General features: G+C 41.4%; 1 protein-coding gene across 9 annotated transcripts in view; it reads left to right on the top strand.

Annotated features, from left to right (window-relative positions):
• DGKD (diacylglycerol kinase delta) overlaps nucleotides 1-12,354 on the top strand; it is a 64,101-nt gene that overhangs the window by 23,433 nt on the left and 28,314 nt on the right. For 8 of the 9 annotated variants that reach the window (XR_009962334.1, XR_009962333.1, XM_062606438.1 and 5 more), the window contains 5 exons: nucleotides 8,418-8,522; nucleotides 9,363-9,495; nucleotides 10,370-10,476; nucleotides 11,028-11,153; nucleotides 12,196-12,298. Coding sequence is in view for 7 of the 9 variants with exons in the window: in XM_062606438.1 (XP_062462422.1) it covers nucleotides 8,418-8,522; nucleotides 9,363-9,495; nucleotides 10,370-10,476; nucleotides 11,028-11,153; nucleotides 12,196-12,298 (574 nt within the window). In the remaining 2 variants the exon portion in view is untranslated. Of the gene's footprint in view, nucleotides 1-3,212; nucleotides 3,446-8,417; nucleotides 8,523-9,362; nucleotides 9,496-10,369; nucleotides 10,477-11,027; nucleotides 11,154-12,195; nucleotides 12,299-12,354 lie in introns of those variants that run through there. The other variant, XM_062606442.1, reaches the window with a different exon arrangement.

A 12,354-nucleotide genomic window follows, 5' to 3' on the forward strand; every position in this document is an offset into this window, starting at 1 on the left:
GTTTGTGAAGACCTTTTGTTTCCCTGGAGGGAAATTTACTGCTTTGAAATCAGTGTCTGTTACTGCCCTTGTGCCTGAACACTAGCAGCCTTTGTTTGATGATCTCTTTGCTCTTTGTAAGCTCCCTGCTGTGTTGGTGTTTTATCTACCTTCCTGGGCAAGCCTGAGGATTTTGGCATCTTCTCACCCTTCCAGGTGAGGACACAAAGGCAGCACAACCTGTGGTAAACAGGTAATTTGAGAACATGATGGGTTTAGTTTTACATGGGAGCTGCTCTAGAAGGAAAAGACTTTCTATGCATAGTTCCCTACTTCTGGTGCCTCTGATGGTTTCACTGCTGCAGTGTGCGGAACAAGATTTGTCTTTGCCTGATGATCCAGTGTGGAAAGCCCCTGGGTTCATCAACCTGTTGAAAGCTATTAATTTCCTTTTATGCTAGCTACCAGCCTCTTTTCAACACAACTGAGTTTGGGGGGCTGTGAAGAGCTATTACTAACAATAAGCTGTCAGTAACAGGTCACTTTCCTACCGTGGACAAGGTCTTTTATTGCTCAGTCCTGTGATTTATTAGCTGCTAGCTTTGACATGTATGAGCCCACTGAGACAGCAGCTCTACCACTGGGGAGCACTGACCTGCCCCTCTGTTCTTCATGGTTTTGCTTCTGTTTGAGCGACTAGGAAGGTTTCTCAGAAATATCCTTTACCTTCCCAAATGCACTGCCCTCTGAACAGGGTAGTTCTGTTTGGGAACTTTGGAAAACAGATGAAGGGATGAGTGTGTGAACCTGCTGCATGAAGTAGAGGGTGAGTGGATAAGGGAGCCTTGATAAGATACTCTGGTACTTGGAATGCCCATTTGGTGCTGCTCCATCCATGTAGATCTCTAGTGATTAATATGCATGAATTACCTGGGTTGTCTGCTAACAGTGCAAAGACCATGCATGTTCTAGGTTTTGACTTCTGTTAAGTGGTTAGAAAGTCCCAAAATCCTCTCCTTCCTCTGTGCTCCTCTTACCAATTGCCAAGAACAGGAATGTGCCTTGTTTAGGAACAGAGTTTCCAGAAGCATGTAGGAATGTGACCCTGGTATGAGAGATGATAATTTTCCCAGGGAACGCTCTGTCTGGTCTGCTTTCCTGCTGCAGCACTAGGGAAGATAGGGACTGGGAGAAAGCACAGATGGAGGGTCAGCATGAGTTGAACTTGATCTGTGGGTACAGCAAAGTGGCAGTAAGTGCCAGTGCTCAGGTATGTGCTTGTAATGTGTAGCCCCATGGTAGATGAGGTACATATTGCAATACGAATGAACCTAATAATGTAAAAATGGTCCTAAAGAGACCACACCATATGCTATACTTATTTTTCTATACAAATGAGCTGTCCTGAATTTTACAGGTTGAAAATTAAGGTAAAACAGCCACGTGGAAGTTGGTGATAACATACCTGGTGTAGTGTAAGCAGAGATTTAGGCACATAGGCCTTTGAGGAAAATCTTGTTATTGCTATAAAAAAGGGCAGAATTTGACTCAGCGGTAAGAACATTAACAGTATGTTTTATTTGGTAAAATGCGAGTTTCATAGAATCATAGAATAGTTACAGTTGGAAAGGACCTTAAGATCATCAAGTTCCAACCCCCCTGCCCTGGACAGGGACACCTCACACTAAACCATATCACCCAAGACCTCGTCCAACGTGGTCTTGAACACTGCCAGGATTGGAACATTCACACCGTCCCTGGGCAACCTATTCCAGTGCCTCACCACCCTAACAGGAAAGAATTTCCTCTTTATATTCAATCTAAACTTCCCCTGTTCAAGTTTCAACCCGTTATCCCTTGTCCTATCGCTACAGTCCCTAATGAAGAGTCCCTCCCCATCATCCCTATAGGCCCCTTCAGATACTGGAAGGCTGCTATGAGGTCTCCATGCAGCCTTCTCTTCTCCAGGCTGAACAGCCTCAACTTTCTCAGCCTATAGATGAAAGGTGGTCATTGTAGCAGGAAATAAAGATCTGGCACTATAAAAATAAATATAAAACAGGTGCATTTCTTCAGTGTCATATGAAGAGCTTCTTTTTCCTTTCCCCTTCCAGGTAGCATCAAGGTTCTGAGGAAGGACAATCGATGCAGTTCTAGAGAGCTCTAACTGACTTCTGCAGTGAGTTAACAGAACTAAATTTCTTAGCAAAACGGGTGAAAGGTGAATTGCAAATCGGAAGGGGGGTGTTGTCTGTGGAGGAAAGCAAGCCTTGGTCCCCATGTGTCTAAGTCTTGATGCTTGTAATATTTCTCTCTTCCAAACTATAAAGACTTACTAAAATCATGCCACTTGTTGTCTAAGGCTTTCATGGCCTGATGCTCAATTCCAAATGGTTTCAAAAGCTAATATCAGTGAGGCAGGCATTCAAGATTTTGAGTGTAAAGTACTGGTTTCAGTCTGAAACTCATACTTTCGTTTGCATTTCTTCTCCCTTTTTCACAGTCTTCTTTTAACCTTCTTGCTGAGGGAGTAGCACTTGCTTAATCCACTCTTAGTCCACTTTTTCCTCTCTGAGTTCAACAGTCATATTTGTAACATGTAGGACTTCGCTGCTTTGTGATTCTTGCTGATGAGCACGAGCAAGGTGTTTTCACATATACCAGTGTTTGTTTCACTGCTGCTGTTGCTGGAACATGAGCTGAAATGGATAAGGTGGCTGGGCCCTTATAGAATCTCACCCAATTTTCCTTCCCGAGATTTTGTGTTCGTAGGATACCAAGAGCTTATTCCACTGTATAAAAGCAGATAGAGCAGTTAGCTGCAGATGGTGGATGTTTTTGCTGCCATATATGATTAAGCTGACATTTTCGCCTACACCAGCATTGTTCTGGCATCTTTTTTTTTTTTTCCTAGTTGCAATTCCTGGGTCTTTTGAGCACCAGAAATTCCTGTTGTTCTTGTACCCAAGTCATCAACTGTTTGAAAGGGGGGATTTATGGCTAGCACCTTTGAACATAGTACTATATTTGAACAGGATGTGAGTAAAAGGAAGCAGTCAGAATGAGCAGGTGTTCTCATACACCCAGTTTTGGCCACTCTGAGAAATGTATCTCATCAGAAAAACTATATTTAGTAAAGTTTTATGTCCCCTCTGCCCCATTTCCCCCAGCAGCATTTCTTCAGCCAGCTCCGTGATTGGGCCAGTGTGATCTTAAACTTGTTTTGCCGTCTTTTGTGGTCACTGATCTCACCAGATCTGCTCTGATAACAAACAGCCCCAACACATGCTTGGCCAGACTGTCACTGTTTTTGCTGAGAAGTTTCTGGGCAGCCAGAAAATGCTGAGAAGAGGAAGTGAGCAGAGATGATAACGTTGTCTTTGATGGCAGCAAGACCAGAAGATTGAAGCTAATGCTGTGGCTGTTGGGTGGAGGAAGGTTGCTCAATACAGCCAAACACGAAAGGGTGAAGTATAGCAGATTTCTATTTAAAATTTAGTCTAATGTAAGGGATGTTTTTGAGCGGCCTTTCTAATCCAGTTATTCACAGCTGTTCATTGGGAAAGGACATCCAGGGACATCCAGTCCATTTTTAGAACATGAAATGAGGAATTTTCTTTTGTTGGCTCTGTTGTTTGCCAGCTGGCCAGATTTGAAATGTCAGTAAACTAGTGTTAGTTTTGGACAGGGGAGTGTGGGTCCGCATGAGGGGTGGAGGTTAACAGCTGGCAAGGGGGCATGTGCTGTGTGAGGAAGAGACAGAGGAGATGAAGCTAAATTCTGGAGAAGTGATGCTGCCATGCATATTGGCACAAGACAGACAGTGAAGGCATGGCTTTTTTTAAGCATTAAGGCTTGTTTTGATTTAGAGTGAGCAGGCTTGCAAACTGAGGGTTTCTCTAATAGACCTGATATGGCTCGTATGCATAGAGGGCACATAACTGCCTGCAAAGGGTTGACCTAGTGAGTAGTTGATGGTTGCTGTAATTCCCACAGCTGGTATTTCTGGGGATTCATATGCAGTGAGGAATTTGTAAGCTAAACTGTCCTGATTTGAAATGTCTTTAAGCCTTCCTGCCATTCATCATCCTTATGGCTCTTCAGGATTGATTAGGGAGATCAGCAGATTTTTTTTCCCTCATGACTATTGTTGAGCTCTTTTCCTGGTCAGCATTTAGGTCTTGATAAAGTCACCATGTGGTGAGCTGTGACCACAGGTATCTGGGCATCCAGTTGTTGCTGAAGGGTGAAATCTAAAGAACCACACCCAAAAATTCAATAGCATTAGGCTCAGAAAATTGTGTTAGTTTTTAATATTACCTTTTTAGGAAGAACAGGCACTCTTCATTTACATAATTGCTCATATCTAAATAAAATTTTGAGCTGTTTCAGGGCAGGAACTCTCTGAGTTCTGCCAATCCCCAAACAGGCCAAAAATTCATGAGGTTATAAATAAATCTTAGAATCTTTATTGTGTTTTCTTTTTAACTCCTAGCAAGGCAGCCCCCATCCTAACTCAAAAGCAGTCAGATCCTTGTTTTTGTGTTCTCCGTTTATATGAGAACAAGAGGTCACAGGATGACATCACTGCTTTGTAAATTTAGAACAAATAAAAGGAAATGCTACTTCACCTAGTGCGTCGTCATCCTGTGGAATACACTGTTCCAGGATGTTAGTCTAAAGCTGTAGCCGGAACATGAAAAAATAGCTGGACCATGCTTGTTTCTAGCCACATTTGCCATCAGGGATAACCAAGTCTCGTGTTCCAGAGCATCAGTTCATCGTGGGTGTAGCTCAGAGCAAACACCCCAGGCTCCTTGACTGGGAAAGGACAACTTTTCAGGGGAAGATTGCTGTAGCTTCTTTTAGAGATGACAAGATTGATTTCTTTTGTTTGTTTGTTTTTGGTGTGAGATGTTAGATTGATGGTCAGTCTCATCTAGACAGTGCAGTGAATACCTTTCTTTCTCTGTTAGTATCCTTCAGCAGGTGAGTGTCTGGACATCACTGGCTCAAGCAGAAGGAGTTAAAGTGGTAGGATCAGTGTTTTTTTTCCCTGTGAGTGAGAGCATTTTTCTGTTAACCTCCTTTCTGCCCTTACTGAGGGCCAGTGTAGTAGCATGCCTGTTGCACATCAGCCTGCGCAGCAAGAGACCTGTGGCTGCCTGCAGTGCAGGGAAAGCAAGAGTGTCTTGTGCTCACAAGGTACCTGGCTTTGTCTGTTGTGTGTGTGAAGCTGTATGAAAGGTGAGGACTGCTGAGCCACTCTGCAAAGGAAGTGTCCCTATTAATGTGTTTCTGGATTCCTGAATAACCTCATTAAAATGTTTAATTGTAGCACCATTGTATGATAAGCAGGACAGGTTTGTATGGTTGCTTAATTTCCCCAAAGAATTGTTACGCTAGTTACATAAAAATCTTATCTGTCCTTCACAGTGAAGTCTGAATTGTTCCAATTTGTTCTCCTTAGAATAGGAATGAGGTTTGAGATTATATTCTTTTATTTCCCCTCTCTGATGATACCACTAAATCCCAATGTAAATGTTGCTTTAGAATTGACTCATGGGGAATGCTCTTCATAAATTTATCTTGCACAAAGTTACATTTTATTTGCAGTTTCAATTACACAGCAGACTCTTAATTCTGTGACTCTTCGTCTGGACAATTTAAGTATGAAGATCTTCTTGATCTTTTTATTTCTCCTCTTGTCTTACAAACTTTATTCTTTGTACAGATGATTCCCAACACTGAATATAGAGATTTTTAAAGTGATAGTGATGTAAGAAGGAATTAATGATTTTCTATGTTGGTCTCTCCAGTGATCCAGGAAGTCAGTAACTTTTTATCAAAGGAGTGTCTATATTTCTGTGTTTTATGACGATATTTGAGATTTCATGTCTTCCAAGGTGATTTAAAACTGATACTAATTACTTTGCATTTTCCTTCTTTCCTCTTTTTTCTCCCTAAAAAAGACAAAATTAGGAAAAGGGACATCACTGAACGGGAGTGATAATAAATCAATTTTACCAACTGTTTTAAATTACTTTTCCCTGTTGCCCAAGAGCATGCCAGTGGCTTGTTGAATGATCTGGTGGTTCCTTATAAAAGATGGCTGGTTTTGAAGAGATGAAAGGTCCTTGGATGCTTCATCTTGGGGTGTTTGAACTTTACATAGGGTACTGTTGTACAGATGCAATTGTAGATATTTTTGGCTTTGCTGCCCTGTGCTGTCTGAACAAATTATTTTGAACTTGGTTTTACTTCCAGGGAAAAAGCTCCTTCCTCTTAGCAGGACCTCAGAGATGTTGCTCATTCTTCTCTAACATAATACTGATTTTTGCAGTAGTGTTTCATGTTCTATAAAAGGTTTCTCTAGGGGAGCTGTTCTTACATAGCACAGTTTTTGATGGAAATGCAGTTAATCACCCACTTTTCCACTTTCACAAGGAAAAAGAAAGATTCCTGTGATTATCTTCTTTGGGAATAAATTTTATCATATGCAAATATTTAAAGGAAAAGTCAGGGAAGAGGGAAGGAGTTCTTCAAAGTTTTATTTTTAGAAAATTGTCAGTATTTATTTGTGCTTGATACAGATCAGGGCATTTTGTCCAAGGTAGAATGCTCGATGCCAAACCCCTGTTTCTAATATGAATGGACAGTCCTTGCCTTAAAAAGGTATTTGGCTCCATTCATTGCCTATGTTATGTGTCTGTAGCACCCTTTTCTACCCTTTTCTAGGTATTGGTAATGCCTCAGGGTAAAGTTAGTGTTACTGGAGGTGAATGCTGCAGTCTATCATATGAAAAGAAGTATATTCTGAAAATAAAAGAACTTAAAGCAGACTTTACAGGTGTGTCCTTTTATTGATATCACTTACACATTTTTTAGTGGACGCTCTGAGGCACTTCAGCCTCAGCTTGATGTTGAACTTCCAAGTTTTATGCTCAGCTTCAAAGGTATTTATTTTTAATCCGTTTCATGAATGATAGAGAAGTGAGAAACAGATTGGGAAGTGGTAATTAACAGGGGTTATGTGTTGAGGTGATGTGTGTGGTTTTTTTTAGTGTTCATTAGCAAAATCTGGTTGCATGCTTGCAAGAGCCACACGGGCTTTACCAGCCTGACACAATTTAGTTTGGTTTAGTCTGTTCTTTCATCTACAGATGATGTAGATGGGCTTTTTATGTACAAAACATGTAGAGGGGTGTGGGAGAGTCTGGGCTGCTGAAAGGTTTTAGAGTTTTAGAGTTGACATAAAGGGGAGCCTTTTGAGTTTTGTTAATGGTGCTCAACTTAATGCAGCTTTTTTTAAATCCAGGTCTTGCAAACACTTCGGTATTGGTCTGCTTTAAGAAGTCAGTTTGATGGAAATTGATACTGAAGTGTATAGAAAGAGACAGTGTTAGTAAGATAAGATAACTACAGTGTGGGAAAGAAAGACTTTTGTCTTAGGAAGAATAAATGTTGATTTATAGTAAAGTCTGGACCCCAGCTGAATGGGCCGGCCTGTGGACAGCAGACGTGGTCCTGTGGAGAGCTAGGGGCTTTTATTTCTCTCTGCTGCCGCCATCTGACTAAAGGAGAGCATTGGTGACGGGTAACGCAGAGACCTATCTGCTTTCGTGGGCAGAGGGGTGCTTCGGCTCCCCCCCCCCCCCATGCTTGTTTTCTACTCGTTTGTTAAAACACTGAACTGCTTGTTAAACACAGGGCAGCTAACGCGTGGGAATTAGCGCAGGATAGAAACACACTGAGGGCAGTATTTTTAGAGGAAGGAAAACTCACCACAACCTCAAGCTGCTAATGTTGGAACATCTTTTGTGTAATACGTGTAGAACAAGCCCTCAGGAAACGTGAGGTTTAAAAATACAGTGATTTATCTTTTGAATTGCTTATTTGATCTGTCTTCTAGGTTGTGTATTTTGTTTGGTTTCTCCCCTCTTCTCTGGTCATAACTCTAAACAGATTTTTAGTATGTTGTTACAGAGCATCTTCTCTAATTCATTAATTGTTAGAAACTGATGTATTTTACTGTTAACAAAATATTTTTATGTGTTGCCAATTTCAAAAGTAATCAAGTATTTAAAAAAAACTTAAGGTCTGCACATGTAATATACTTATCCTACTGCTCTGTGCTTGATTTGTGTTGTGCTGGTAGCTGGTTACAAGAGATTTCTTTAGTCAGTTCAGTGTTGGGAATGACAGCTAAAACATCTGTGGTTCTGTACATTTAGGAAGGAATTAAGTATGTTACGGTGAAAAACATGGTTGAAAGGTGCAGATACTTTCTGTTGTGCATCTCATTGCCTCTGAACACAGCTTCAGTAGCCTACAGTAGTATATTATAGATATTATAGATTATAAAGAGAATGTGTTCTCTTGCTGTCTCTCATTGACATGCCCAGAATGCACACTATTAATTTTCTCTCACTCTTCAGATTATCACTCCATGTCGGAAGCTCATCCTTTGTGCTGATAACAGAAAAGAGATGGAAGATTGGATTGCAGCGCTGAAGACTGTACAAAACCGTGAACATTTTGAGGTAATAAGAAAATGTGTTCCTTTGCACTCTGTGCTTCATCTCCTACCATTATTTAATCTTACTCAGCTTGGTTTGAGATTGGTGTCAGCTTCCACGAAAGTTAACAGAAGTTGTATTATTTGCTGTGATGGGTATAGTGTTAAGTCTTCTGTAAAAGCTATCCCAAATACACTGAAGTGATTCTCCAAAGAACGCCTGTGGCTTTGTATACCCTCCCTTGGTAACTTCAAGAGACCTTTTCTGAATATGGGTAGGTTATGAAACACGGTTCTCCTCCCATTGCCTTTTCACTCTTCAGTTGTCCTCTCTGTCCTAATTCATGTCTTGCCTGCTTGGTATTCTGCCTATTTCAGAACATCCGTTTGCTTTCTGGGGCTGTAGTAAGACCAGCACTGTCACTAAAAGAAGCTTTCTTGTGTTCTCCCCACTCTGATGCTTGTCTCCTCTCTTATGCTGGCTCAAGCATTCCTCTGCTGCACAGTAAGCCAGGTTGGGGAACTGATCTTACTGAAAACTTAATCCAGCAAACAACTGGGGAAGGGAAGGATCAACTCTCCAGCAGATAAATTCTCCAGTTCATTTCCCTAAACACGCTTGTAGTAAGACAAGGATGGGAGGTAGGACAGGAGCGGAAATCGTGTGTGTCATCTTCTTCAGGTACCCTCTTCTGACTTAAAGACCTTCTTGAGTCAGCTAGCGTGTATAAACTGCACGTGGCCGACTCTTCCCTAGTGAAAGCATTCTGTTTCTGACTCCTATGTGCAAGTCTTTGTTTTACGAAGGAAAAATGGTCTTGTTGGTTTTGCTCTCGACTTTGCTGTAATATATTTATTTTATTAGTCTACCCAGTACAGCATGGACCACTTCTCAGGGATGCATAACTGGTACGCTTGCTCGCATGCTCGGCCAACATACTGCAATGTGTGTCGGGAGGCATTGTCTGGAGTCACATCACATGGGCTCTCATGTGAAGGTAAGCATGCTCTCTTGTCTCCTGTTTTGGGATCACCAACTTTATAGCTCAGTGCCATGTTCCAGAGATAATTTAAGAGGAATATTGTTAGCAGGCTGCAAAAAAGATGTAGAAGAATGCTGCATAATAAACTTGAGACAGCTCCAGGCAGTGTATGAGTAGAGGTCTTTTCTAGACCTGATGCTGAATCCCTTTGCTGTTGAATCCCTTTGGCTTCACATGGATTTCAGAATTTTCATGCAGAAGTCTGGATCAGGTTTTTGTAAAAGGATAGTAGATGTGATGATGTTTTCATGCTGGTTTTAGTGTCAGACCTGGTAGTAATATAGCTTATTTTCCCTCCCCCCCATACCCAAATATTGCCATCCCTTACCTTATTTAAAATCATGCTTCTGAAGTGAACAGGGATGTACTTCTGAGGCATCAGAATATTCATAATAATATCTCATAAGAATAATCATATTTGTAAGAACCTCCTTGTTATGTGTTTGAATGTCAGGAGTTTATTCTTTTTCAGCTCTGGCATAGCAGACATGCCTGGCTGCTCACAGCTCGTACTTCTAGCATAAATAAGGTTACACCCACACTGTGTTAAAGGATGCAGGGGTGTATGACTATGCAAATCATGTCAGATTTAACAGGGTGATAACTAAGCTTTGTACAAGCAGCTGGCAAAAGTGACAAGGCAAGAATTAATAGTTAGCTCATCTTACTCAGGATGCTTAGAGCAGATAGTTTTGGCAGTGCTAACAGGGGTAGTGTGTGCCCATGCTTGCTTCTGGAGCCAGATATGGTCACTCGGGAAAGCTTTTGCACAGACTGCCACATTGCATGTTCTGAGACAGGATTAATATATTCTTCTCTTCCTCTCTAGTGTGCAAGTTTAAAGCCCACAAGCGGTGTGCTGTGCGGGCAACCAATAATTGCAAGTGGACAACTCTGGCCTCTATTGGGAAGGATATCATTGAGGATGAAGATGGGGTAGGTGTTAGTCTTAACTCTTTCAGCCTTACCTTGATGTGGAACCACAGTGTCTGCAGCTTTCTTGACTGTACAGACAGCAGATTCTGCCTCCATGTGTTTGCAGTGAGGGAAAGGCCTTTACTGTCAGAACACAATATTCTGTGTGAAAAGTCTGACCAAGTTAACAAGGACTTCCTAATAGGAAGAGCCTCCTGCTATGGACTGGAGGAGCTGAGGTTAAGTGATTGGAGTTATGGCAGCCTGATCCAATTTTTGGCAAAGGAAGATAAATGAATGGTTGGAACAGTACCTTAGCATATGGGATGTCTGGTGCCAGTAGGTGTTTCTTGGGTACCCTGCAGTGAGTCACCTGGTCTTTTTGTGCTTGTGCATGATGTGAAATGGCAGAAGAGGTCCTCAGGTGTTTCCTAGAAATTGTCTTTGCTGCCCTTAAACAATGCATGTAAAGACTTGCCTCCCTTTATGTCTCAGTGCCCCAGGGCATCCTGTGCCCTTGAGTTGGACTCTGAAAAGTCCATATTACTTCTCTCCCTCTGTACCATTTGCAGATCTCAATGCCCCATCAGTGGCTGGAAGGAAACCTGCCTGTGAGTGCCAAATGCACTGTGTGTGATAAAACTTGTGGTAGTGTCCTACGACTGCAAGACTGGCGCTGCCTTTGGTGCAAAGCCATGGTGAGTTGAATAAACATGATCATTTCAATAAAAGGATAGTCTTTGATCAGGTCTGTGGTGTGTTTTTTAAATGACATTTACTTAAAAAGGAATCTCTAACTGTGCTATCAGTATTTGCCATGAAGGACTTTACTGTTCTTTCTCCAGATGATAAAACAGCCTGCAAGAGAGAAAGAAATTTAAATTTGTGCTGAAAAGTATCACTGTGATGCATAAAAAGTATCTGTCTTCTCTGCAACCTCATTTTCTTTTGATAGCGAGCTTTCATAGGGAATCTAATTACAGCAGTTATGAATCAAGGCATGGGAGATGTTGGAGCCATTATTTGTCATTTCTGCAAATTGAAAAGGTAGAAGAAAACAGGGCAATAAAGAATACTAAGCTATTTTAATAATAGCAGTTTCCCTTCCCATTGCAATACGCTTCTCCTGCCTAATCACTGCAGTGGTGCAGATCTTGCTATCTTTCCAGTTGTCTGTAATACTAGTAAGAGAACTATCACAAATATGTTTTTATAATGCAAATCCTCTACTTTGCAGTCTTTGGTTGCCAGAAATGATTCAAGTGCCCTACTCTGCTTTGCATTCCCTTTTTCATTTGGTGGCTTGATTAATCTCTTCTTCTGTTATGTCCCTCATGTCTTCCTGCTTTGTTTTTGAATTCTGATTTGCTTGAATCCCTAGGTTTTTCTTTTGTGCTACTTCTCACCTCTCAACCGAGGCTCGGATTTTGAAAGCAGAATGCCTGAAAGCTCTTAAAACCACAGAATCTGCTGCCTGGTCCTCTCAGCTCTCAAAGTGCTAGTCTCAAGTTGAAATGGCAGAAACAGTACATATTAATGGAAGGAGGAGAGTTGGTAGAAGACTGGTTAGATAATTCTTGAAGTAACTTTATTGATTGACATTTCCTTGGCTTCACTCCTTCTTCCTTTTTTGCTCTTTCTTTACAACCTTTTGTTGTGTGGCTTCATGAGTTATACCACAGCACCCCAAAGGGTCTGAATGTTTTGTTCTATTTTTTTAACTTTTTGTGCTGTTTTCAGGTACATACAGCATGTAAAGAGTTGTTGCCAAACAAGTGCCCTCTTGGGCTGTGCAAAGTATCTGTCATTCCTCCTACTGCTCTTAACAGCATTGATTCAGATGGTAAGTAGTGTTAGTAAGTAATGCCTTTCTCTTTCTCTCAGTCACAGTCCCTTCAG

The sequence above is a fragment of the Pezoporus occidentalis genome, unplaced genomic scaffold (genome assembly GCF_034315485.1).
Source record: "Pezoporus occidentalis ecotype Australia unplaced genomic scaffold, CSIRO_AGI_Poc_V1 ctg97, whole genome shotgun sequence".
Classification (NCBI taxonomy): domain Eukaryota; kingdom Metazoa; phylum Chordata; class Aves; order Psittaciformes; family Psittacidae; genus Pezoporus; species Pezoporus occidentalis.